The 25763-nt window shown below is 45.2% G+C and overlaps 1 protein-coding gene across 2 annotated transcripts in view; it reads left to right on the top strand.

Annotated features, from left to right (window-relative positions):
• AFTPH (aftiphilin) overlaps positions 1-25763 on the top strand; it is a 131017-nt gene that overhangs the window by 83690 nt on the left and 21564 nt on the right. The window contains exons 4-9 of one of the 2 annotated variants that reach the window (XM_063918433.1): positions 571-706; positions 1477-1533; positions 12253-12375; positions 14640-14700; positions 16841-16924; positions 21563-21686. In XM_063918433.1, coding sequence (XP_063774503.1) covers positions 571-706; positions 1477-1533; positions 12253-12375; positions 14640-14700; positions 16841-16924; positions 21563-21686 — 585 coding nt within the window. The remainder of the gene's footprint in view (positions 1-570; positions 707-1476; positions 1534-12252; positions 12376-14639; positions 14701-16840; positions 16925-21562; positions 21687-25763) is intronic. The other variant, XM_063918434.1, reaches the window with a different exon arrangement.

Raw genomic sequence — 25763 nt, 5'->3', positions numbered from 1 at the left:
GGGTCACATTGACTTGGCTCCCGTTCACACCACACAGTGAGCCGGGGTTGAAGACATGTTCAACCCTGCTCACGACCAGGGTTGAAATACCGGGTTACTCGACCCTGTATTTCAACCCTTGCACCTTTCAGACCGCACATGAACATTGGTTATGCGCACTCGTGCAAGTAACCCGTGTTCAGAGGTGGGGGTCTGAAAGGGGTTTAAATTTCATCTGACTCAAAAGTAGTAGTTAATGTTTATCAGATGTCTGTGTGCACACGTCAGAGGAGCAACGTGATTGGTGTACATGGAGATGCCCAGAACATACTGTACCATGCTATGCGGGTGATTGTAGGTTTCATCTACTATGTAAATGTTTTATAGTTTGTCGGACATTTGTTATATTGTTTTTCTATGAAATTGTTTGGGAATGCTGATAAAGGTTCATTATTATGCGCAGTGCCAGAGTAAAGATGAGTGTTCTGTGGTCAGGACACCGCAGAGCAGTGGTGTGATTGGCAGGCGATGTATATAGTGATTAGAGCTGGACAAGCAGTGGGAGCTCGCTAACACATTCATTTTCCACAGCTTGCACACAGAAGTGTTGGACATATGGACTGAGCTGCAGGATATTCATGATGCCTACGGACTGAAGTATCAATGGGGAGGATCGCATAGCAACAAAAAGCTCCTGTGCAGCCTTGGAATCGACACAAGGAACATAGTATGTCCGTTCTACCAGCGCTATTGTCAGTTTGTGAAAGCCACAGGACAGGATAAAGACTCTGTAGGAGAGGAGCAAGCCGCTTCAGTGACCCTGTAAACTAGCAATACCTGGCAGACCGCATGTGCTTAGAGGCAACGCTCTGGTTCAGGAATTCTTGCCTTAATACCATTTTCTTCCCCAGAGGGTCCAGTAAAATGTTAGCTAGCAGAGGGGGAGATGTATCAAGCCTTGAAGAATGCTAAAGTGGGGAGGAATAAAGTACCAACCAATCAGCTTCTGCCATTTTTTAGCACGGACTGTAAAATTACAGAAGCTAATTGGTTTGTATTTTATCTCTCTCTGATGCTTGGTACATGTGACTAGAACAGCCTCTCTTAGGGATCAGTATGAGATCCCGGCCGTCGGTCAATTGACTGCTTCCCCTCTCCAGCTGTCTACGTTTATACTTGGATAAAGGCGGCTTCTTTGTTCCCCACTGGGTTCTGCAGCTGACGACACTGTCTTACAGAATAATCTTCACCCCTGTTAATGTTGGCACCAGCTCTGTAGCAAACCAACATATTACCAAGGATAAGTGCCCATAAAGAAAATCCCTTTATATTAATGGATATGCTAGAAATATAAGGCAGTGCTTGCTGTTCCTTAGATAGCTGCCAGTCAGTCACTTTATCACATAGTTTGTTTTTCTAGATAAATGAATGTGCTACAAGTATGTTTGCATGTGCTATGCAGCGGTGTGTACAGTAATCACTTTATTCTTTTTATAGCTTTATACAGGCAACAAGAAGCAGCCTGTCATTGTCCCCATGTATGCAGCTGGCCTGGTAAGCTCTGCTTGTTTCCCCCATTTAGCTATAGGCATTATCTCTCCTGATTCATTTTGCATAGAGGATAAAGAGGATAAGGGATGCACAACCTTTTATCAGCTGTTTGTCCATGACAAAAGCAGCCATGGACCTCTGTGTTGGTATGCCAGCCACGCCTTCGGGATCCTGCTGTCTTCTGACTGTCTGGATCCTGACTGCTGGGAATTCATACCCAACTCATAGGTAGATACCCACTTCGTGTCAGCTATGTAGTCTTTGTTCTGCAGGTACATAAATCACTGTGTGATTGATTCCTTGGTAGGGATAAAGATAAAAATGATAAAATACATTAATAATAAAATGTGTCTCTACTCCCCCCCCCCCCCCCCCCCCCCGTACAGCTACATAAACATCCCCAATCACTGTATGGCAATCGCACATGCTGTAACATAAAATGGGCGTCACCCAACTACTTACCAATTGCTGATGAATTCATCATGATCGGTTTTCCATTCCCAGTCTCAGCGTATTTCCTCTCCAAGGATTTTTTTTTTAATTAGGACTTCATTTATTCATAAGGAATCACTGAGATTAGGGGAGGATTGCATTCAGATGCTACACATTTTTCTGCCCATTGCGGTAGACTGATTCTGGTCACACCCCCATAGGCTGCCAAATGGAAGAAGCCTTCTGGAGTTAACGTGTACTAGCGGATTCCACGCGTAATTGAATCTGTCCCATAAAAAATAGATTATTTATTTTAGGCAGGACGCTCACCAGATTTCTGTGCATCGGAAAGATTTGAATACTTAAATACCATATTGTAGGATGATCATATAACAGACGACATTTCAGTACTTCTGAAAATGGAGTTTGGGATGTCCTCTGCCATGATTAAACTCCTAAACAGGACCAAAACGTCGGCTGTTATCTGATCATCCCACAATATGGTATTTATGTATTCTAATCTTTGCTACCCATAAGGTTGGTAAGTAAGTGCCGTCTTTTTTTTTTTTTATTTGTCTATGCTGGAGAAATGGTTCATTCTGCCTTCTTTATGTAGTACGCGCCCCGCAAATTGAACATTTGACTGAGAGTCCGTTATTTGCAAAGCTGACGGCATCCAATATCGTTGCCATAAATAGGTGTTGTCAACATGTCGATTATTGGTCTGTCGGCCTCACAGACATTTTAATCTTAAGGTGGATGCCCAGCAATAAGGGGTAAAAGTGGGAGTTGGAATAAGAATAGCCAAGAGAGAAGAAAGGGGAGCTGTTGGGCTATAATGAACTGATTCGTTTTCAGGGCACGTCTGAATCCCTGCAAGCTAGTAGACACTACGATATGGCAGCGGAGTGAGTCGGCATATTATGAAGGCAAACAAAATCAAAAACATTTAAAAATTTAAATGCGTGCTTTTGTCCTTGGACCCTATATTTAGTGTCCGACGGTATAAGGCGCACACATTAATACATTGTTTAGATGAAAAAAAAGTAATTCCATATAAAATGGGTACATCCGCAGAACGGGAGGTCCAAAAGGGGGAGGAGGGGGGTGCAATCTATCCAGTAATGACATTGTTAAAACTGTTGTCTCTTTCTCTTACGTCCTAGAGGATGCTGGGGACTCCGTAAGGACCATGGGGTATAGACGGGCTCCGCAGGAGACATGGGCACCTATAAAGAACTTTTAGTATGGGTGTGCACTGGCTCCTCCCTCTATGCCCCTCCTCCAGACCTCAGTTAGATCTTGTGCCCAGAGGAGAAGGGTGCACTGCAGAGAGCTCTCCTAAGTTTTCTGTAGAAAAAAGAATTTTGATAGGTTTTTTATTTTCAGGGAGAGCTGCTGGCAACAGGCTCCCTGCATCGTGGGACTGAGGGGAGAGGAGCAGACCTACTTAAATGATAGGCTCTGCTTCTTAGGCTACTGGACACCATTAGCCCCAGAGGGAGTCGGAACACAGGTCTCACCCTGGGGTTCGTCCTGGAGCCGCGCCGCCGTCCTCCTCACAGAGCCGGAACATAGAAGCCGAGTGAGTATGAGAAGCAAGAAGACGTCAAAGGCGGCAGAAGACTTCAGATCTTCGTGAGGTAAAGCGCGCAGCGGTAAGCTGCGCGCCATTGCTCCCACACACAGAAAGCACTGATGGGCGCAGGGGGGGCGCCCTGCGCAGCAATAAACCTTGTTTTTGGGCAAAAAAGGTCACATTAGGCTGCGGAGGCAGCAAATAGATGATCCCCCGCCATTTTATTAAAATTGAAGAGGGACCGTAGCCCGCAGCTGGAGGGGGCGGAGCTTGATACCTCAGCACTAACCAGCGCCATTTTCTCCACAGAGGCTGCAGAGAACGCTGGCTCCCCGGGCTCTCCCCTGCTGAACACTTCAGAGGGCTGAAAAAGAGGAGGGGGGCACATTGGAGCGCAGTGAGTGGGAAGATTGGCATTATATAATAATATTAAAGCGCTGTCTTGATTTTCCAGTGTCAGTTTGGCGCTGGGTGTGTGCTGGCATACTCTCTCTCTGTCTCTCCTAAGGGCCTGGTTGGGGATTTGTCCCCTTATAGGTATATCCCTGTGTGTGTGGGGTGTCGGTACGTGCGTGTCGGCATGTCTGAAGCGGAAGGCTTCTCCAAGGAGGAGGTGGAGCAGATGAGTGGTGTGTCCCCGTCGGTAGTGCCGACTCAGGAATGGGTGGACATGTGGCGTATGTTGAATGCAAGTGTGGCATCTTTACATAAGAGGCTAGATAAAGCTGAATCCAAGGAGGCATCAGGGGGTCAATCCTCGGATTGGACCGACACACAGGGCCCGTCGGGGTCTCAAAAGCGTCCCTTGTCACTAATTGTGGACACAGATACTGACACGGACTCTGATTCCAGGGTCTACTATGATGAAGCTAGATTGCACCCTAAGGTGACAGAGTATTCAGTATATGATTATTGCAATAAGAGATGTGTTGCATATTGCTGATAAACCCTCTGTTCCAGACACGAGGGTACACATGTTTAAGGGAAAGAAACAGATAATAAACTTTCCCCCATCTCATGAACTTAACGAGTTATTTGAAAAAGCTTGGGAGACTCCAGATAAGAGGCTGCAGATTCCCAAAAGAATTAATATGGCATACCCTTTCCCTACACAGGACAGGGTACGTTGGGAATCCTCTCCCACTGTGGACAAGGCTTTAACACGCCTGTCTAAGAAAGTGGCGCTGCCGTCTCCAGACACAGCGGCCCTCAAGGACCCTGCGGACCGCAGGCAGGAGATTACATTAAAGTCAATTTATTCACATACTGGTGCTTTGCTCAGAACGGCAATTGCGTCGGCATGGGTATGTAGCGCAGTTGCAGCTTGGACAGATACCCTGTCGGCTGACCTTGATACCCTAGATAGGGATGCTATTTTGTTAACTCTAGCCCATATTAAAGACGCAGTCTTGTATATGAGAGACGCTCAAAGGGACGTTGGGTTGCTGGGTTCCAGAGCCAATGCCATGGCTATTTCAGGGAGACGATCCTTATGGACCCGCCAATGGACGGGTGATGCGGATTCGAAAAAGCATATGGGGGTTTTACCCTATAAGGGTGACGTGTTGTTTGGGGATGGGCTCGCGGACCTGGTTTCCACAGCTACCGCGGGTAAATCTACCTTTTTACCTTTTATTCCCCAACAGCAAAAGAAAACTCCACAATATCACATGCAGTCCTTTTGGTCGCAAAAGTCCAGAAGAGGTAGGGGATCCTCCTTCCTTGCCAGAGGTAAGGGTAGATGAAAGAGAACACCTGCTTCGGCTGGTGCCCAGGAACAGAAGTCCTCCCCAGCTTCTACAAAACCCACTGCATGACGCTGCGGCTCCCCTGCGGGAGTCCGCACCAGTGGGGGCACACCTTCGACTCTTCAGCCAGGTCTTGGTCAGGTCAGACGTGAATCCTTGGGCGTTGGAAATAGTTTCCCAAGGCTACAAACTGGAATTCGAAGAGGTGCCCCCACGCCGATTTTTCAAGTCGGCCTTACCAACTTCTACCCCAGAGCGGGATGTAGTGTTAGCTGCAATTCAAACGCTGTGTCAACAGCAAGTAATTATCAGGGTTCCCCTGAACCAACAGTGAAAAGGGTACTATTCGACCCTCTTTGTGGTCCCGAAGCCGGATGGTTCGGTCAGACCCATTTTAAATCTAAAATCCCTAAACCTGTACTTGAAAAGATTCAAATTCAAGATGGAATCGCTCCGAGCGGTAATAGCCAGCCTGGAGGGGGGGGTGGGGGGGATTTTATGGTGTCACTGGACATAAAGGATGCTTACCTTCATGTCCCCATATATCCCTCTCATCAGGAGTACCTGAGATTCGCTGTACAGGATTGTCATTACCAGTTTCAGACGTTGCCGTTTGGGCTTTCCACGGCCCCGAGGATTTTCACCAAGATAATGGCGGAAATGATGGTGGTCCTGCGCAAGCAAGGAGTCACAATTATCCCATACTTGGACGATCTCCTGATAAAGGCGAGATCAAAAGAGCAATTGCTGAGAAACGTGTCACTCTCTCTGTCACTCAGCAACACGGTTGGATTCTCAATCTACCGAAGTCACAGTTGGTTCCAACAACTCGACTAGCGTTCCTAGGTATGATACTGGACATGGAACAAAAGAAGGTTTTTCTCCCGTTGGAAAAAGCCCAGGACCTCCAGAACATGGTCAGAGACCTGCTAAAGCCAAAAAGAGTGTCAGTTCATCAATGCACTCGTGTTCTGGGGAAAATGGTGGCAGCCTACGAGGCCATCCACTTCGGCAGGTTCCATTCGAGGACGTTTTAATGGGACCTTCTGGACAAATGGTCCGGGTCCCATCTACAATTACATCAAAAGATAACACTGTCCCCCAGGGCCAGGGTGTCTCTTCTATGGTGGCTGCAAAGTGCTCACCTCCTAGAGGGTCGCAGATTCGGCATTCAGGACTGGGTTCTGGTAACCACGGACGCGAGCCTACGAGGATGGGGAGCAGTCACCCAAGGAAGAAATTTTCAAGGACTATGGACAAGCCAGGAGTCCTGCCTGCACATCAACGTGTTGGAATTAAGGGCCATATACCACGGCCTTCGACAAGCGGAGAGTCTTCTTCGAAACTTATCGGTGCTGATTCAATCGGACAATGTCACAGCAGTGGCTCATGTGAATCGTCAAGGCGGGACAAGGAGCAGAGTCGCGATGGCAGAAGCCACTAGGATTCTTCACTGGGCGGAAAATCACGTTAGCGCTCTGTCAGCTGTCTTCATTCCGGGTGTGGACAACTGGGAGGCAGACTTCCTCAGCAGACACGATCTCCATCCAGGAGAGTGGGGACTTCATCAAGAAGTCTTTGCAGAGATGACGGGTCTTTGGGGAGTTCCTCAAATAGACATGATGGCGTCATGACCTCAACAAGAAGCTTCGGAGGTATTGTGCCAGGTCCCGGGACCCTCAGGCAATAGCAGTAGACGCTCTGGTAACGCCATGGGTGTTCCAATCTGTCTGTGTTTCCTCCTCTTCCTCTCATCACAAAGGTGTTGAGGATCATAAGGCGAAAAGAGTACAGACAATACTCATTGTTCCAGACTGGCCTCGAAGGGCCTGGTACTCAGATCTTCAGGAGATGCTCACAGAAGATCCTTGGCCTCTTCCTCTAAGGGAGGACCTGTTGCAGCAGGGGCCCTGCATGTTCCAAGACTTACCGCGGTTACGTTTGACGGCATGGCGGTTGAACGCCGGATCCTAGCTGAGAAGGGTATTCCGGAAGAGGTCATACCTACTCTAATAAAGGCTAGGAAGGACGTGACGGCAAAACATTATCACTGTATCTGGCGGAAATATGTCTCTTGGTGTGAAACCAAGAATGCTACTACGGAAGATTTCCATTTGGGTCGTTTTCTCCACTTCCTACAGACAGGAGTGGATATGGGCCTAAAATTAGGCTCTGTTAAGGTACAGATTTCGGCTCTGTCGATATTCTTTCAGAAGGAATTGGCTTCTCTTCCAGAAGTCCAGACTTTTGTAAAGGGAGTGCTACACATCCAGCCTCCTTTTGTGCCACCAGTTGCACCATGGGACCTGAACGTGGTGTTGCAGTTCCTAAAATCACACTGGTTTGAACCCCTTAACACGGTTGAGTTGAAATTTCTCACTTGGAAGGTGGTCATGTTATTGGCCTTGGCATCTGCAAGGCAGGTGTCAGAATTAGCGGCCTTGTCTCACAAGAGCCCCTACTTGATTTTTCATGTTGATAGAGCGGAATTGGGGATTCGTCCACAATTTTTACCTAAGGTGGTTTCTTCATTCCATATAAACCAACCTATTGTGGTGCCTGTGACTACGAGTGACTTGGAGGATTCCAGGTCCCTGGATGTAGTCAGGGCCTTAAAGATTTATGTAGCCAGGACGGCTAGAATTAGGAAAACAGAGGCTCTGTTTGTTCTGTATGCAGCCAACAAGATTGGCGCGCCTGCTTCGAAGCAGACTATTGCTCGCTGGATCTGTAACACGATTCAGCAGGCTTATGTTACGGCTGGATTGCCGTTACCACATTCAGTAGAGGCCCATTCCACTAGGAAGGTGGGCTCTTCTTGGGCGGCTGCCCGAGGCGTCTCGGCATTACAGCTTTGCCGAGCAGCGACTTGGTCGGGGTCAAACACTTTTGCTAAATTCTACAAGTTTGATACCCTGGCTGATGAGGACCTAGCATTTGCTCAGTCTGTGTTGCAGAGTCATCCGCACTCTCCCGCCCGATTGGGAGCTTTGGTATGAACCCCATGGTCCATACGGAGTACCCAGCATCCTCTAGGACGTAAGAGAAAATAAGATTTTAAACCTACCGGTAAATCTATTTCTCCTAGTCCGTAGAGGATACTGGGCGCCCGTCCCAGTGCGGAAAATCTGCAAGACTTGTATATGGTTATTGCTTACATAAGGGTTATGTTACAGTTGGAATCGGTCTTGGACAGTTGCTGTTGTTTGTTCATACTGTTAACTGGTTATGTGTATTCCAGGTTATATGGTATGATTGGTGTGGGCTGGTATGAATCTTGCCCTTAGATTTACAAAATCCTTTCCTCGTATTGTCCATCTCCTCTGTGCACAGTTCTCTAGCTGAGGTCTGGAGGAGGGGCATAGAGGGAGGAGCCAGTGCACACCCATACTAAAAGTTCTTTATAGGTGCCCATGTCTCCTGCGGAGCCCGTCTATACCCCATGGTCCTTACGGAGTCCCCAGCATCCTCTACGGACTAGGAGAAATAGATTTACCGGTAGGTTTAAAATCTTATTTTTTCTCTGACCGGCGGAGGGCATTGTGTAGTGCAAGTATTCAAGTAACTGAAACCTAACCTAGAACCAGGCAGTCTTGTCTATAGAATTATATTCAGTTTCTGAAGTGTTGGGTCTCCTTTAGGTTTGTTTCTTGTGCACGGGACTTGAGAACATGGGCTGGTAGTGGACTAGGTTAATGTGAGCAATGTGTGTGACAGGTCTGTAGTACCAAAACAAATTATTAAATGTAAGCTTTACTAAAATCTAAGCACTATGACAATGCCTCATTTTTTGTGTAAAGACGCTTACTGTGTAAATGATAAATTTAGCCTGCTATGCATTGTATGACCAGTATTGTGGTAATGAGCCAAATGACATGCAAATGCAATGATCAAATGTTCTTCCGAGAAGTTTCTGTTTTGCTAAATAGCTGTAAAATTATAATGAGGAACTAATAATGATACTAAGGGGTATATGCAATTCACGGCGAATCGCGGCAAATTATCGCCGTTTTTAAATTCGACACAATTCGACAGGTGAATTCTGGCAGGTGGCTGCCGGAATTCACCATATTCAATGCAAAACGGATTCGACAGTCCCGCGGGCGAAAATCGGCCGATTTGGCGGATTTTGCCGCGATTTTAAAAAACGGGAAAAAGCCTGAAAAAAAAATGGCGTGGGGTCCCCCCTCCAAAGCATAACCAGCCTCGGGCTCTTCGAGCTGGTCCTGGTTCTAAAAATGCGGGGGAAAATTGGGCAGGGATCCCCCGTATTTTTAAAACCAGCACCGGGCTCTGCGCCTGGTGCTGGTGCCAAAAATACGGGGGACAAAAAGAGTAGGGGTCCCCCGTATTTTTAACACCAGCATCGGGCTCCACTAGCTGGACAGATAATGCCACAGCCGGGGGTCACTTTTATGCCGTGCCCTGCGGCCGTGGCATTAACTACCCAACTAGTCACCCCTGGCCGGGGTACCCTGGGGGAGTGGGGACCCCTTCAATCAAGGGGTCCCCCCCCCCCAGCCACCCAAGGGCCAGGGGTGAAGCCCGAGGCTGTCCCCCCCCCATCCAATGGGCTGCGGATGGGGGGGCTGATAGCCTTTTGTGATAATAAAAAGATATTGTTTTTTCCAGTAGTACTACAAGTCCCAGCAAGCCTCCCCCGCAAGCTGGTACTTGGAGAACCACAAGTACCAGCATGCGGGAGAAAAACGGGCCCGCTGGTACCTGTAGTACTACTGGGAAAAAAATACCCAAATAAAAACAGTACACAGACACCTTGATAGTAAAACTTTATTACACACTACCGACACACACATACTTAACCTATGTTGACACGCCGACTGCCACGGTCTCCGACGATCCGAGGGTACCTGTGAAAAAATTATACTCACCTTCCAGCGTCCAGAGGTACATCCACGTCCAGATATAAATCCACGTACTTGTTAAAAAAACAAACCGAACACCCGCTCCATGCCGTACTGAAAGGGGTCCCATGCTTTCACATCAGACCCCTTTCTCCCAAATGCCGGGACATCACGTGACTCCTGTCACTGAAGTCCCTTCAGCCAATCAGGAAGCGCTACTTCCGTGGCGCTCACCTGATTGGCTGTGCGCTGTCTGTGCTGTGACAGCGCATCGCAAAGCCGCTCCATTAGTTTCAATGGTGGGAACTTTGCTGTCTGCGGTGGGGTTACCCGCGGTCAGCCGCTGACCGGCTGGTGACCTCACCGCTAGCCGCTAAATTCCCACCATTGAATATAATGGACGGGGCTGTGCGATGCGCTGTCTGAGTTCAGACAGCGCACAGCCAATCAGGTGAGCGCAACGAAGTTGCGCTTCCTGATTGGCTTTAGAGACCTTTGTGTGACAGCTGTCACTGACAGGTCTCATTCGTGGAAAGGGGTCTCATGTGTCAGCATGGGACCCCTTTCAGTCCGGTGGCCCGTGTGTTCGTTTTCTTTTTTTGACAAGTACGTGGATGTATCTCTGGACCATGGCTGAGGTGAGTATATTGATCTTTTATTTTCAGGTATCCGTGGATTCTACATGGAGAAGAGGACCGATGTCGGCATGTGAACTTAGGTAAGTATGTGTGTGTCGACGTATTAAATAAAGTTTTACTGTCACGGTGTGCGTTTCCTGTTTTTATTTGGGTATTTTTTTTCCAGTAGTACTACAGGTACCAGCGGGCCTGTTTTTCTCCCGCATGCTGGTACTTGTGGTTCTCCAAGTACCAGCTTGCGGGGTAGGCTTGCTGGGACTTGTAGTACTGCTGGAAAAAACAATATTCTTTTCATTATCACAAAAGGCTATCAGCCCCCCCATCCGCAGCCCATTGGATGGGGGGGGGACAGCCTCGGGCTTCACCCCTGGCCCTTGGGTGGCTGGGGGGGGGGACCCCTTGATTGAAGGGGTCCCCACTCCCCCAGGGTACCCCGGCCAGGGGTGACTAGTTGGATATTTAATGCCACGGCCGCAGGGCACGGCATAAAAGTGACCCCCGGCTGTGGCATTATCTGTCCAGCTAGTGGAGCCCGATGCTGGTGTGAAAAATACGGGGGACCCCTGCTCGTTTTGTCCCCCGTATTTTTTTGCACCAGGCGCAGAGCCCGGTGCTGGTTTTAAAAATACGGGGGATCCCCTGTCAATTTTTCCCCCGCATTTTTAGAACCAGGACCAGCTCGAAGAGCCCGAGGCTGGTTATGCTTTGGAGGGGGGACCCCACGCCATTTTTTTAAAGGATTTTACCGTTCCAGCAATAAAAAAATTTTTAAAAAAAATATTTTAAAAAATATATAAATAATATTTGTGCCTCCAAAAAAAAAAAAAAAAAGTACCTAATCCCTTCTAATATAAATAGATATGCTATTCCTAAAAAAAAAAAACACCAAAAAAAACATGTTTTAAATTTTTTTTATTGTTTTCACCCTCCAAAGTGTGGCGGATTGAAAATTACGAATTTGCTGTCTAAAAGCACTGCTGTCGAATTTCCAAACTTGAATTGAATATGCTTTGGTCGAATTGCAGCACTTGTATCATTGCAGAAAAGTCGAATTTGCAAAAATTCGAATTTTGAAAGTCCGTTTTTTGGTCGGAAAGCACTGAATTGCATTGGCGAATTTTTTTTTTTGGGCGAAAATGACCCGAAATTCGACAATTTCGGGAATTCGACCGCAATTGCATATACCCCTTAGAGAGGATGCAGTCCCACTTTAGCCGTCATAGGAAAGGTCTGATCTGTCCTGTAATCCCTACAATGGACGGTGCTATAATGGGAAACTGTTGCAGCAGTCTTTACTGCCTGCGCTGTTGCTTATTCTGTTGGCCACAAGGGGGCATTAGGAATCTTGTTTTACAAAATGCTTCTGTAATGTAATGCTAACATATTATGTGGTTTTATGTCATGTTTTAGTAATTCTGGATGTATTTTATTTTATTTTTTATCTCTGGATGCATGTGTAGGGTATGCTGGAACCAACTAAGGAACCTCTAAAGCCTTTATCTGCTGCCGAAAAAATAGCATCAATAGGGCTGTCTTCTCCTGTTCCTCCAGATGATGGCGTTTGTTCTCCTGATCAGTTGCAGGTACATTGTTATACAAGTCCTCCCCCTACTCCTGTGAGAGCTACACAATGGGCCAGCTTGGCCTCCGTAACAGGCTTCACTGCGGGTGCTAGGCAGGAGTGATGGAAGCTAGGACATGGAATGTAGACTGTGCTCCAGATAGTATTCCTTAGACATAGGTATTTAGGATGATGCAAATCCATAATGTTGTACAAGCCGCCTACACACAGTGTGATGCAGGCTAATAGCCGATATTGACTATATCATGAACCTCCAATATAGTCAGTATTAGCCCGGTCTGCGCACTCTGTTTTTCCTTGCGATGCTGACCCCCTTGGACCGCACATTGGCATCACAAGGTGTTTCCACACGGTGCGATATGTACTGTGTTTTCTACTGATATGGACTATATAGTTCATATCGGTAGATATATAGTGTGTATGCCAGTGGTTGCCAAACTTTTTTTGAATCATGGCGCCCTAGAGTATCAGAATTTTTTTCACGGCACCCCTAGGCCAAAAGTTTGTTATTGAGAGATTTAGAATAAATAGTAAATGAAGTAAATTGTGTTTATATGTCATCCTTAGGTTCAATTGTGTGGTGTGGGACAGGGATTGATTATGTTTGTTCACATATTTTATGATTGGCAGCCACCAGCGCTGGTTTTGCCTATTACATTGATCATAAATAATTTAAATTGGTCCTGGATCACCAATCCAAGACACCCCTGCAAGTGTCCCGAGGCACCCCAGGGAACCACTGGTGTATGCCCTTTTAGACTGATTACTAATCCTTCACCCAAGATTCTACTGACCTGACCTGAACCAATATCTGGGTGCAATATATAGAGCTTTGGAGATGGATAAAATTGAGTAGTTGCCCAAAGCAACCATTACTAGTTAGTAAGAAGCTGGCTGCTATGGGCCACTTCTCCACTTTATCTCTCTCCGAAGCTTGATACATATCCCTCTCAGTCTATTTACATGAACCACAAGGGATCTGAATGATACATTCATCTGTGATGTTAGCAATACATTTGTTTATTGTGCATCCACAACTTTCCTCTGGGGGAAAAATGTAATACTCCATGTATGATAAATGGGTCATCTGTGTATCAGGATAGTCTGTAAATGGGGGTCGTTCCTCTCCTCCATCTTGCCTCACTCCCAGGCAGTGTGGAAACATGAATCTAATGGGCGGGCTTGCCAAACAACGCTGATGAACAGATATAATTTGCATCCATGTCTCATCCATCTACTTGATGGAAATATTTGAAAAGTGCAGGAAAATCCCGTGAAGATTAACAAACATTTAAAAGGAGAAAATGTAGAAGTCTCACAGAATAATCTGATGGTGGAAGACTCCTATTACAGAAAAGCACCAGAAAGGTTGTTGAATGGTCCCTCATCACCATTACACATGGCCAGAGATGTCACTGCAAATTTGAAGGGAAATAACCAAAAGCAGCAGTGTCGGCTAATTGTAATAAACTTACAGTGTGAAGTGTCTTGAACAGACAGAATAAGGTCTATTAGCATTATATGTCCTATTAGAGAAGTGTTTCCACTCAAAGCCATTGTCCTCGAAATATAACTTTGCATTGTGCCGTGTTTTTCTGCTACAAGTGTATCTCCAGATTTACTTATTCAATCATTCTTGAATGATTAAAAACCTAAAAATGGTGTATTTTCCATGCCTACAAATGATAGAGGCCTATTCTTACACCCTAAGGGGGTGATTTAATTGATATTACAGCCGCAACAATTAGTGGGTGAGCGGCGGAGCAAATCAGTTGTTCCGAATGCCCATTATGTATTGTCGTGCCTAATTAAACAGGGTTTAGCTGCATATAGTGGCTAAACCTGTCTAACCTCCTGGTTAGGCGTGCCCAAACCACAATGTTTTCACACATTTCTGCTTGCCACCTCAGGAGAATGCGAGTAGAAAGGAACCCCCCTTCCCCCGCCTTGAAATGCCCGCTAAGCGTCTGTATTATTGGAATAAAATAGAGGAAATACAGGACTGGCCACCTGTTCACATACCACCCTCATTTTTACCTGACCCACTGAGCTATATATAGAAGAGTTGTTGGCTGTGGATAGCAGCAGGGATGATTTGAGGTCTGGGCTGACCCCCTGGTTTGTTATGTGGAAGAAGGCGGGTAAAAATAAGGTGCGATCATACAAAGTGGACTACTCGTGTTAACATCTATACAGCAATTAAATACTGTACATTGGCTGTAAAATACATTTAACGATCCTCTGCATTCTCTGTTCCTTTTCTAGGAATCCCTCCCACCTGTCCAGTTTGACTGGAGTAGCAGTGGCCTTACCAACCCTTTAGATGGTACGTCTCTCCGTAGAGCCTCTAGCAACAAAGCTAGGCATAAGAAAGCTTCCGAGTCCAAACCGTCTTCTCTCTGCTGACCTTCTACTCTGTCTTTGTTCGTGTTCTCTTGGAAAATTCAGGCTTTCTTTCCTCTTACCTTTCTGAGCAAGAGCAGTTTGGCTGGCCTAGTGATTTACTAACCGAAACGAACGACAATAAGTCATCGTTGTGAGAAGTAGTTCTCTTTCACAGATTTATGTAGCTTAGTGTAAATATTGCTATTATAATTTATTTCCTATGAAATATTAACTTTAGTCCATTTATAACATAATATATATGCTGGCAGCTAAAATAACCCTTTTGGTTCATATTTACATTGTTATTTATTTGTTTATTGACTTATTACCAGTTGAAGAACAAGGTATGTTTTGTTTAGTTTGGTTCTTTTCAGTATTTTATGTACAATCTGTTTGCTATATATCTTACGCTGTCCTAAATTTTCTCTTTAGTCTACTGCTGAAGGACTAATTTACTTAGCAGTGCCAAATTGTTTGGCATCTTCTGGTTCATTCAAACTGTGTGCCACTAAATGATATGACTGTATCTGCAGCGGCCTGTGCCATCCGCGTGCTTCTGGAGACCATATAACTTTCCACCACTTGCCTCTATTCAGTAACATAATAATATGGAATAGTCCAGTTTCATGGACTGCATGTCTGTCCCAAATAGATTTTGAAATGATGCGTAGCGGCTGATTACATTGAATGCAGATGTGCTTATTAAAGTAGACGTCAATGTTGCAACTTGTCATTTTGTTGGACTTGGAAGTTCCGGAACCACAAATGGCAGACATTGCGTTTCATTTAACCAGACCTGTAATATTACATAAACCTTACTAGAACTGGAATAGTAGAAAAAATATATTTTTTTGACTATACCTTTTTCATTTTTCTACTGTACTTTATTAAGTGTCAATATTAATTGTGACTGTGGAGTATATTTACTAAGTCTTGGATGGAGATAAAGTGCCAGCCAATCAGATCCTAACTGCCACGTTACAGGCTGTGTTTGAAAAATGACAGTTAAGAGCTGGTTGGTTGGGATTTTAACTCTGGCTACTTTATTTCCATCCAAAGCTTAGTAAACAGACCCCTGTTATTGGTTTCCTCCATACAGTGCTCTGCAGGACACAGTCCCTTGTATGTCGGTCAATGAAGGAAAGCCTGAATGCACAGATTCATTTCTTTCTTTCTCTGTTATCTGGTGTCTGGTCTTTCAGCCAACCCATCTTGCTTCTCTTTTCAGAATTGATTTTGTTCTTCAACTTTATTTTAGGTTGTTGACGGGAAACAGTTCAGTTTTTTTGACCATTTTGCTAAACCTAGGATTACATTTGTTTAAGTAATTGCATTTTGATAGGTTCAAAACCTTTCTTTGTATTTTAAAACCACAATTGAGAACCAATTAAATGGTGCAATAGAAACACAAACAGAAGTATAGATAAATTCTTTGCTCAATTACAGAACATTCGTTTGCACCAGAACAGTTCTCAAGAGTTTTGTGCCGTATTTTATCCATATAAAGCAGCGGTTGCTTATAAGACAGCCATTTTGTTATCTTACAGCACATTCAGGAGAATTTAGCCTATATACTAGGAACGAGTGACATTATTGAAGTATTAAGAGCAAGTTACATCATCACCGCATGCCACAGTGATGTTACTGGCTTGATGATGTCACTTCTAGTGAATTTACAGGCTTGCATGCTCATTGACCTAAAAGTCTAGCTCCCGCGTGTAGGCTACAACTAAAATAAGCACTAATTACAAACTATGAACATTTCTCTTTATATAAAGTGCATAAAAGCTGGCTTGTTTCCCCTGAAACCGTATTCTTGTGTTTCCTCTTATAAAATGTTTCCCATTAAGCGCTTTGTATCTGCTGGATAACTGTGCTATGACTTTGAATTCTAAACTGTGAATTTCCTCAATTATTGCCAATAACCATATATGCTGTAGGTCTGTTCTCACTGTGGAATATATATTAGTGATAACATGCATGTTTAAGTGTGTGTCTTACCCCCTTTTTACACACAACTCCCCCATCCCCTGGCTTACCTTCTATACGGCTGAATACCAACACGGTCACTGAATTTCAAGCTAGTGGAGGTTCCACTCTTCTGAATCTTGATTTCTTTGGACCCGTGGATGACAGTGGCTATAGCAGCACCGCCACCATGCCAGGTCAGCTGAGTGTCGGTTTCCTTAGAGAGCATGAGCACTGTGGCTTTCCTACAAACAAGACACCTGCCCACCATTTTCTCTCTCGTGTGTTGTAAATATTATCTCTGTATGTCGCGCCTTACCAGGACTCTGCCTTGCCCTGCTCTTATTACCGCGGCCGAACAAATTTATAAAATCATGGCTATTGTCCTGTGGAACGGAGTAAATATCCATTTTTGTAACGTAACGGGGGCTTATAAATTTCCAGCGACAAGGAGCATTCATGATGTCTGCAGAAAATACTTATTATATGCAATTCACTTGTTCTAAATTCTACTCTATATACATTTTGATCAAACCTTAAATAAAGTCATGCAAACAAAATATCCTGATTGCCATACTGTAATTCATTGCTATCAGACAGTGACTGTGGTTTTGCATGCTCCTGTTCCCCCCCCCCTCACCCCCTCCCCTTTATGGTAATTTCTTACTTCTGGAAAAAGTTTTATGGTGATGGGGGGGGGGGATTTTTTATTTATTTATTTATTTTTATTTTTTTTCTTTTTTTTTTTGCTGCAATAATCTATCTGAGCCGTTATCTTGTATACTTATTTTTGGGACCCTTTGAAGGTGCAGATTCATCTTTAGATTTGCTATCACTCTAGAGCAGCAATGAGGAACCTTTGGCCCTTCAGCTGTTGTTGAACTACACGTCCCAGCATGACCTGCTACAGTTCTGCTATTTGGTCATGCTTAAACTGTAGCAGGGCATGCTGGGATGTGTAGTTCAACAACAGCTGGAGGGCCAAAGGTTCCCCATCACTGCTCTAGAGCACATGTTCTAAAACTGTAGTGTCTAATAATTAGATTAGGCAAAATTTACTCTCAATCACTAAAGGGGGGTACTCACGGAGCGATCGCTGCTTAAAATCTAAGCAATATGACTAGATTGCTTAGATTTTAAGCAGCGATCACTCCGTGTGTGCCCCTCACAGCGATAGCGACGCGCAGCCCCGCGCATCGCTATCGCTGGTGCTAGATTGGCCTGCATGCAGGCCAAGCTAGCAGGTCGCTCACTTCACCAGCTGGTTGAAATGAGCGCCCCCCCCGTCTCCCCCCGCACGATCAGCACACATCGCGCTGTACTGAGCGGGGGGAGTGATGTGTGCTGAGCGAACACATCTCTTCCCAAATCGGCCCGTGAATACGGCCCTTTAGGCCCATTACATTTTAACAACAGCAATCCTGGCAGCGTGTCGTAAAATATTCACTGTCCCTTTTAAACCTGGATTAAAACCTTTCCCATTTTAATCATGAAAATCTCTTGTGGTCTCACTAGATATAAAAACAAAAGAATCAAATTGAATAAAACTAGTAGTCTTATGTACAAAAGCAGGTATACTACAATACTGCATCTTTTTTTGTTGTTTTCCCCTGGTCTGTAGTTTAAGGAATCCAGTATATGCTGCCGATGGGAGTCATTTACATAACACAATATCAACGCAAATATTTCATAGCTATAAACACGTAACACAATTTTTAGAAACTTTGATTTCGGAGAATTCTCTCTTAAACAGAAGAATTTCCTCTGCAGTTGTTTAGCTCACTTTCTGTTACCTTGTGTACTATATTTATTTAAGAGTACTGTAAAATCTGAAAGTCTGCAATCGTGGGAGGAAGAAGAGATGGTCAGAAGATGGGAATGGAGTAGGGCTGTACAGCTGTTTGCTAAATCACAACGAGCATACAAGTAAACAGTTATACACTGTATTGGATGAATGCTCTCAACCAGAGCTCACAAGTAAAATACTGCAGATTATAGGGATCAATTAATCCCTAGTCTGAATTTGACAAAAGATGCCTATATGTTCTTGAGTGTCTGATGTCGGGATTCCGGGGTCAGTATCCTGACTGCCGGGATCCCGACAGCTGGCAAATTGATTGCCTCCCATTTGTACTATAGTGAGATAATGATTTCCTACAACACCTGCTCCGAAACCACCAGTTCATTTTCAAATAAGCATATTGATCACATTGGTTAAAAGAAAATCATTAATTGCTGTAGTGGTTATTCTAATAAGTGTTGCCCTACTGGTACAGTTCCCGGAGAGGTGCCTTTGCCATTACTAACCTGTTTACTAATGCATTGTCTATTCATATCTCCAAAAACTTCTAGCCACTTTGACACTACCTAAAAAAATCTTCAGTCTTGGTTAGATCAGAAACCTTTTTAATGACAGATGAGATCTTGTCCGATCCAGAAATAATAGGTTATAAGGCAGTGGCTTCCACACTAACCCCATAACACAACTTGTTTCTGGGAAAGTCATGTGTCGGAGCTTGCTGAACTTTGGGAGCGGTTTGTTTTGGTTTTCTGTTTTTTGGTGTTTGTTTTTTTTGGTGTTAAAATGACCATGCCTGGGAACTCGCAGGTTGACAAACAATTCCCATTGTCTACTGGTACATATACGGGGAGTAAAGTGCTGGATCACTCACCTGATTGTAGTAGTTTACGCCATGCAGCAGAGGGCATTCTGTGTGTTTTAATAGCAGTATAAAAAGTGTCCTAGTCTCACAGAAGCAGATACATTACAAATGCATACATATAAACAGCTTAGTGCGGATCTTCAACAGCCGGTAATACCTATACAAGTGGGAATTTGTTTACGCTGCTCAGCTTGTTATGGAAGTTCCCAGGCATGCAACAGTAGCTGTGTAGCAGTGCTTTGGTTGCTGTCCAACATAGCTACATGTTTGAAGTCTGTGCTTTGTACAGCTGGGTTTTAATGGCTTTGCTGGTGAAGGGTCTTTTAATCTATTAACATCCTTGGCCTACTCATCTAGAACCAGGAAGATCAGACTGTCAGCCAGCTATGGTTTTCCCACTCAGAGCAGTTATGTCATGTTATCACTGCAGCATGCAAACAAAAGTAATATGGGAACTTGCTCAGATTGTAATCTCTTGGCTAGCTGGTTATATACACCTCATATACAGGATGTGTTAATTGTATTTAGATTAGAACAACACCTTAAATTCAGCTGACATAATAAATTACAGTGCAATCCACCTAGTTAAAGGTCCCATCATTGATTGGTTCATAGACTCATAGTTCTGCCTTCTTCCATGTTTAAAATAAATGCAGCTGAAAGAATAGATTACAATACACCTAGACAAAGGTCCCATCATTGATTGGTTCTGAGGGGCAGATGTATTAAGGCTAGAGAAGTGATAAAGCAGTGATAAGTGGAAGATGATAACGCACCAGCCAATCAGCTCCAAACCACCGATTTACATATTGGATCTGATTGGCTGGTGCTTTATCACCTTGCACTTATCATTGATTTATAACTTCTCCAGGCTTAATACATCTGCCATTTAGTCTCTCATAGTTCTCTTCTTCCATGCTTAGTCTCTATGTCCTACTAGAGCTAATTTGCTTTATTAATAAACAACTTCCACCTGGACTCAACCACCAAATGGAATCCGAACCTGGGAGTACTGTATGTAGCATTAGTGGTCCTTTAGTAAAATACTGTAGCCACAATCGTCACTTGTTTTCTGATCCTCCGAAGAAACCTCTGTTCAGAAACACTTGATTACCAGTCTGTTAATTTGTTGGTGTCCTCAATGCTTCAGCAAGCTTATATAGTGGATATTATTACATATATAATGGAGTGGTGTAGTTTGTGTTTATTTTCTACCTCTGTAAATATCGGAGTGTGATAAGTGCATATGTATTGGGGTGTTCCTTAGCTTGTCAATGTTAAGATGCATAACAGACTGTTTTCAAACAGTTGTATCATCTTAACAAATGACTAAACCTATCCTGTTTTACTTGATTAGTGTAACAGTCACACTTGTAATGTATGCAAGTATAAAATAGTCATGCCTAATTAGTCTCTGGTGTTATAAATTTATGTAAGTACATATATAAAATAACATTTCTCTGTTAGCAGAATGCAAGGTATTTCTAACCATGTATGTCTGCGTTTATTGGCTTTGAGTGGCGTCCATTTATAGGGGCAGACTCAATTAGCTGTAGGACTTAAAGACTTACCACGCGGCTGGTGTAAACATGCGCTAACTCGTAGCTCCAGGGGGATGCAATTAATTTGCCGGCTGTCGGGATCTCAGCTGTCAGGATACAGACGCCGGAATCCCAACATCCGACAATGCTGGAATCCCGGTGCACAGGGGCTATTACCACTCATAGGTATCCACGGCACCCATAGAGTGGGAATAGAACCTGTGGCGAGCGCAGCGATCCACCGGGACTCTTTCCACTCGCCCCACTGCCGGCATTCTGATGGCCGAGATGCCGCTGTCACTGCCCATCCGCCGGGAATACCTATGTATTTCCTCCCAGGTTAAGTGCCCAGAACTGTGGAATTACTTTGTGTGGTAAGCTGCAGAGGGTGCACTTAACTTGAGTCTTTCCACACTGCTCCTGAGGCTGCAAGGAAAACTCGCCACCCACTGGGGCTTACCACGCGGAGCTACAGCCACCTGATAAGTCACTGTAATTGATGATAAGGATTCATCGCAAACCCTGATACTAAGTAACGAAAGCACTCCGATATTTAAAGTGTGAGGTGTATGTGTGGTTAGTTGAGGTAACTAATCTTTGCCATCACTGATTTATCATTTTATACTACAAGGTGTGGATCCCGAGTTGTACGCATTGACGACATCAAAAGTGGAATCATCCAGCGCCAGCAGCAAGGTGACTGATGCGTTTGCAAGACTCATGTCTACAGCGGAAGCCACAAGCACATCTGCAAGGTAACTGTAGAGCTCTCTAGATCGCTAGTAGCTGGCGTGCAACTAATCTTTCAAGTGTCCTATTTAAAAGATCCAACATGGGCTTGACTTGTTGAAATTATGTAAAATAAATACTCTATTGTTTGTACGGCTTCGTTCCTCAACATAAAGTGACACGCCTGAGGACTGTATTTGTAGTAACTGATAAAATAGAGCAGTCGTGTCGCTTACACAGAACAAACAGCAGGATTTAGTTCACAATTGTGACATCGATGGCTACAGGACAAGATATGGGTGCAGCCAGGAGCCTGATACGATCACAGATGTTTTAGTGTCAGAATATCTGCAACTTTTGTCTTATTCCCCATCCTACACATACATTCTAATAAGGGTATCCAATTACCTGAGAGGAAACATCTGGTGTGAAAAGCTGAATCCCCCCCCCCCCCACTCTTACTCTTTACCCGTACTCTTTTACAGGCTATACAATTAAAATTTGGCTATACAAATTATATAATTTGGTCGCTTGTAAAAGAAAAAAAAAATTCTCACGAAAACAGACTGGTTCAGTGCAACCTATTTGTTTTTCGGTAGAAACAGACCCATTTTCTGGGATTTGGTTTCGCCTGCCTGAGGCAGGTGAAACAAAATCCCAGATGAGCCGCGGCTCGCGCCGGTTTCTTGGGGAAAATAGGATAGCCCCCGGCCAAACAGCTGTGGTAATTGACTGTGGCTAATTGGATACCCCCCTAAGTAGCAAAGTAAGTGAAAGTTAACTATTGGCAAATAAAAGTAATATTTCAGAAACAAAGTTAAGAATGATGTATAGATAAATTATTATGTACTGTTGAATTAAGAAATCTTTATTCTAGACCCAGATTAATGTGGGATGATTTGAGGACTCTTGTTCATTATCTCTGAGATCCATTTCCACAGATAACAGCGATGACATTGCAATATAAAGCCTTTACTTGGATCTGTACTCGGACCAGTGCTTTTTAATATCTTTATTGGTGACCTAGCAAATGGCATTAAAGGGAAAGTATGCCTTTTTGCAGATGACACAAAGGTATGCAACAGGGTAGACGCACCGGGTGGGGTAAAACAAATGATTGAGGATCTAGGTAGACTAGAGGAATGGTCAAGAGCATGGCAATTACAGTTTCTCTGACGTCCTAGTGGATGCTGGGAACTCCGTAAGGACCATGGGAAATAGACGGGCTCTGCAGGAGACTGGGCACTCTAAAAGAAAGATTAGGTACTATCTGGTGTGCACTGGCTCCTCCCTCTATGCCCCTCCTCCAGACCTGAGTTAGAATCTGTGCCCGGCCAGAGCTGGATGCACTTAGTGGGCTCTCCAGAGCTCACTAGAAAAGAAAGTATTTGTTAGGTTTTTTATTTTCAGTGAGATCTGCTGGCAACAGACTCACTGCTACGAGGGACTGAGGGGAGAGTAGCAAACCTACCTGCTTGCAGCTAGCTTGTGCTTCTAAGGCTACTGGACACCATTAGCTCCAGAGGGATCGAACACAGGGCCCGACCTCGATCGTCTGTTCCCGGAGCCGCACCGCCGTCCCCCTTGCAGAGCCAGAAGACGGAAAATAAAGATGAAAAACGGCGGCTGAAGACTCCTGTCTTCATTAAGGTAGCGCACAGCACTGCAGCTGTGCGCCATTGCTCCCATAGCACACCACACACTCCGGTCACTGTTGGGTGCAGGGCGCTGGGGGGGGGGCGCCCTGGGCAGCAATTAGTTTACCTTTTGGCACAAATTGCACATAATACAGTGTATAACACTGTATATGTGCAAAAACCCCCGCCATTAACATTATAAAAAGCGGGAGAAGCCCGCCGCTGAAGGGGCGGGGCTATCTTCCTCAGCACAGCCAGCGCCATTTTCTCTTCACAGCTCCGCTGGAAGGACGCTCCCCAGGCTCTCCCCTGCAGTATTCAGTACAACAAGGGTAAAAAAGAGAGGGGGGGCACATAAATTTAGGCGCAAATTGGTCTTAATAAGCAGCTATTGGGAAAAATCACTCAGTATAGTGACAATCCCTGTGTTATATAGCGCTGTGGTGTGTGCTGGCATACTCTCTCTCTCTGTCTCCCCAAAGGACTTTGTGGGGTCCTGTCCTCAGTCAGAGCATTCCCTGTGTGTGTGCGGTGTGTCGGTACGGCTGTGTCGACATGTTTGATGTGGAGGGCTACGTGGAGGCGGAGCAGGAGCCGATAAGTGTGATGTCGCCCCCTACTGGGCCGACACCGGAGTGGATGGATATGTGGAAGGTATTAACAGACAGTGTCAACTCTTTACATAAAAGGTTTGATGACGTAACAGCCTTGGGACAGCCGGCATCTCAGCCCGTGCCTGCCCAGGCGTCTCAGAGGCCATCAGGGGCTCAAAAACGCCCGCTACCTCAGATGGCAGACACAGATGTCGACACGGAGTCTGACTCCAGTGTAGACGAGGATGAGACAAATGTACAGTCCACAAGGGCCATCCGATGCATGATTACGGCAATGAAAAATGTGTTGCACATTTCTGACATTAACCCGGTTACCACTAAAAAGGGTATTAGGTTTGGGGAGAAAAAGCAGCCAGTGACTTTTCCCCCATCTGATGAATTAAATGAATTGTGTGAAGAAGCGTGGTGTTCCCCTGATAAGAAACTAGGGATTTCTAAGAGGTTACTGATGGCGTACCCTTTCCCGCCAACGGATAGGTTACGCTGGGAGACATCCCCTAGGGTGGACAAGGCACTCACACGATTATCTAAAAGGGTGGCACTGCCGTCTCAGGATACGGCCGCCTTAAAGGAGCCTGCAGATAGAAAGCAGGAGGCTATCCTGAAGTCTGTATATACACACTCAGGTACTATACTGAGACCTGCTATTGCTTCAGCATGGATGTGTAGTGCTGCAGCAGCATGGTCTGATACCCTGTCAGACAACATTGATACCCTCGACAGGGATGCTATTTTGCTAACCATAGAGCATATAAAGGACGTTGTCTTGTATATGAGGGATGCACAGAGGGACATTTGCCGGCTGGCATCTAGAATTAATGCAATGTCCATTTCTGCCAGGAGAGTATTATGGACTCGGCAGTGGACAGGTGATGCTGATTCTAAAAGGCACATGGAGGTTTTGCCTTATAAGGGTGAGGAATTGTTTGGGGACGGTCTCTCGGACCTCGTATCCACAGCAACAGCTGGGAAGTCGACTTTTTTACCTCAGGTTTCCTCACAGCCTAAGAAAGCACCGTATTATCAAGTACAGTCCTTTCGGCCTCAGAAAGGCAAGCGGGTCAGAGGCGCATCCTTTCTGCCCAGAGGCAGGGGTAGAGGGAAAAAGCTGCACCAGACAGCCAGTTCCCAGGAACAAAAATCCTCCCCTGCTTCCACTAAGTCCACCGCATGACGCTGGGGCTCCACAGGTGGAGCCAGGTGCGGTGGGGGCGCGTCTCCGGAACTTCAGCGACCAGTGGGTTCGCTCACAGGTGGATCTCTGGGTTCTACAAGTGGTATCTCAGGGATACATGCTGAAGTTCGAGGCGACTCCCCCTCGCCGTTACCTCAAATCAGCCTTGCCAGCGGCTCCCAGGGAAAGGGAGGTAGTGCTGGCGGCTATTCACAAGCTGTACCTTCAGCAGGTGATAATCAAGGTTCCCCTCCTTCAACGGGGACGGGGTTACTATTCCACAATGTTTGTGGTACCGAAACCAGACGGTTCGGTGAGACCCATTCTAAATTTTAAATCCTTGAACACTTATGTAAGGAAGTTCAAGTTCAAAATGGAATCGCTCAGGGCGGTTCTTGCAAGCCTGGAAGAGGGGATTTTATGGTGTCGCTGGACATCAAGGACGCTTATCTGCATGTCCCCATTTACCCACCTCACCAGGAGTACCTCAGGTTTGTGGTACAGGACTGTCATTACCAATTCCAGACGTTGCCGTTTGGTCTGTCCACGGCACCGAGGGTATTTACCAAGGTAATGGCCGAAATGATGATACTCCTTCGGAAGAAGGGAGTTATAATTATCCCGTACTTGGACGATCTCCTTATAAAGGCGAGGTCCAAGGAGCAGTTGTTAGTCAAC

Source organism: Pseudophryne corroboree, chromosome 4 (assembly GCF_028390025.1).
Source record: "Pseudophryne corroboree isolate aPseCor3 chromosome 4, aPseCor3.hap2, whole genome shotgun sequence".
Taxonomy (NCBI): domain Eukaryota; kingdom Metazoa; phylum Chordata; class Amphibia; order Anura; family Myobatrachidae; genus Pseudophryne; species Pseudophryne corroboree.
The sequence above is the reverse complement of the archived record's forward strand: the minus strand, read 5'-3'. Positions and strand labels throughout refer to the sequence as shown.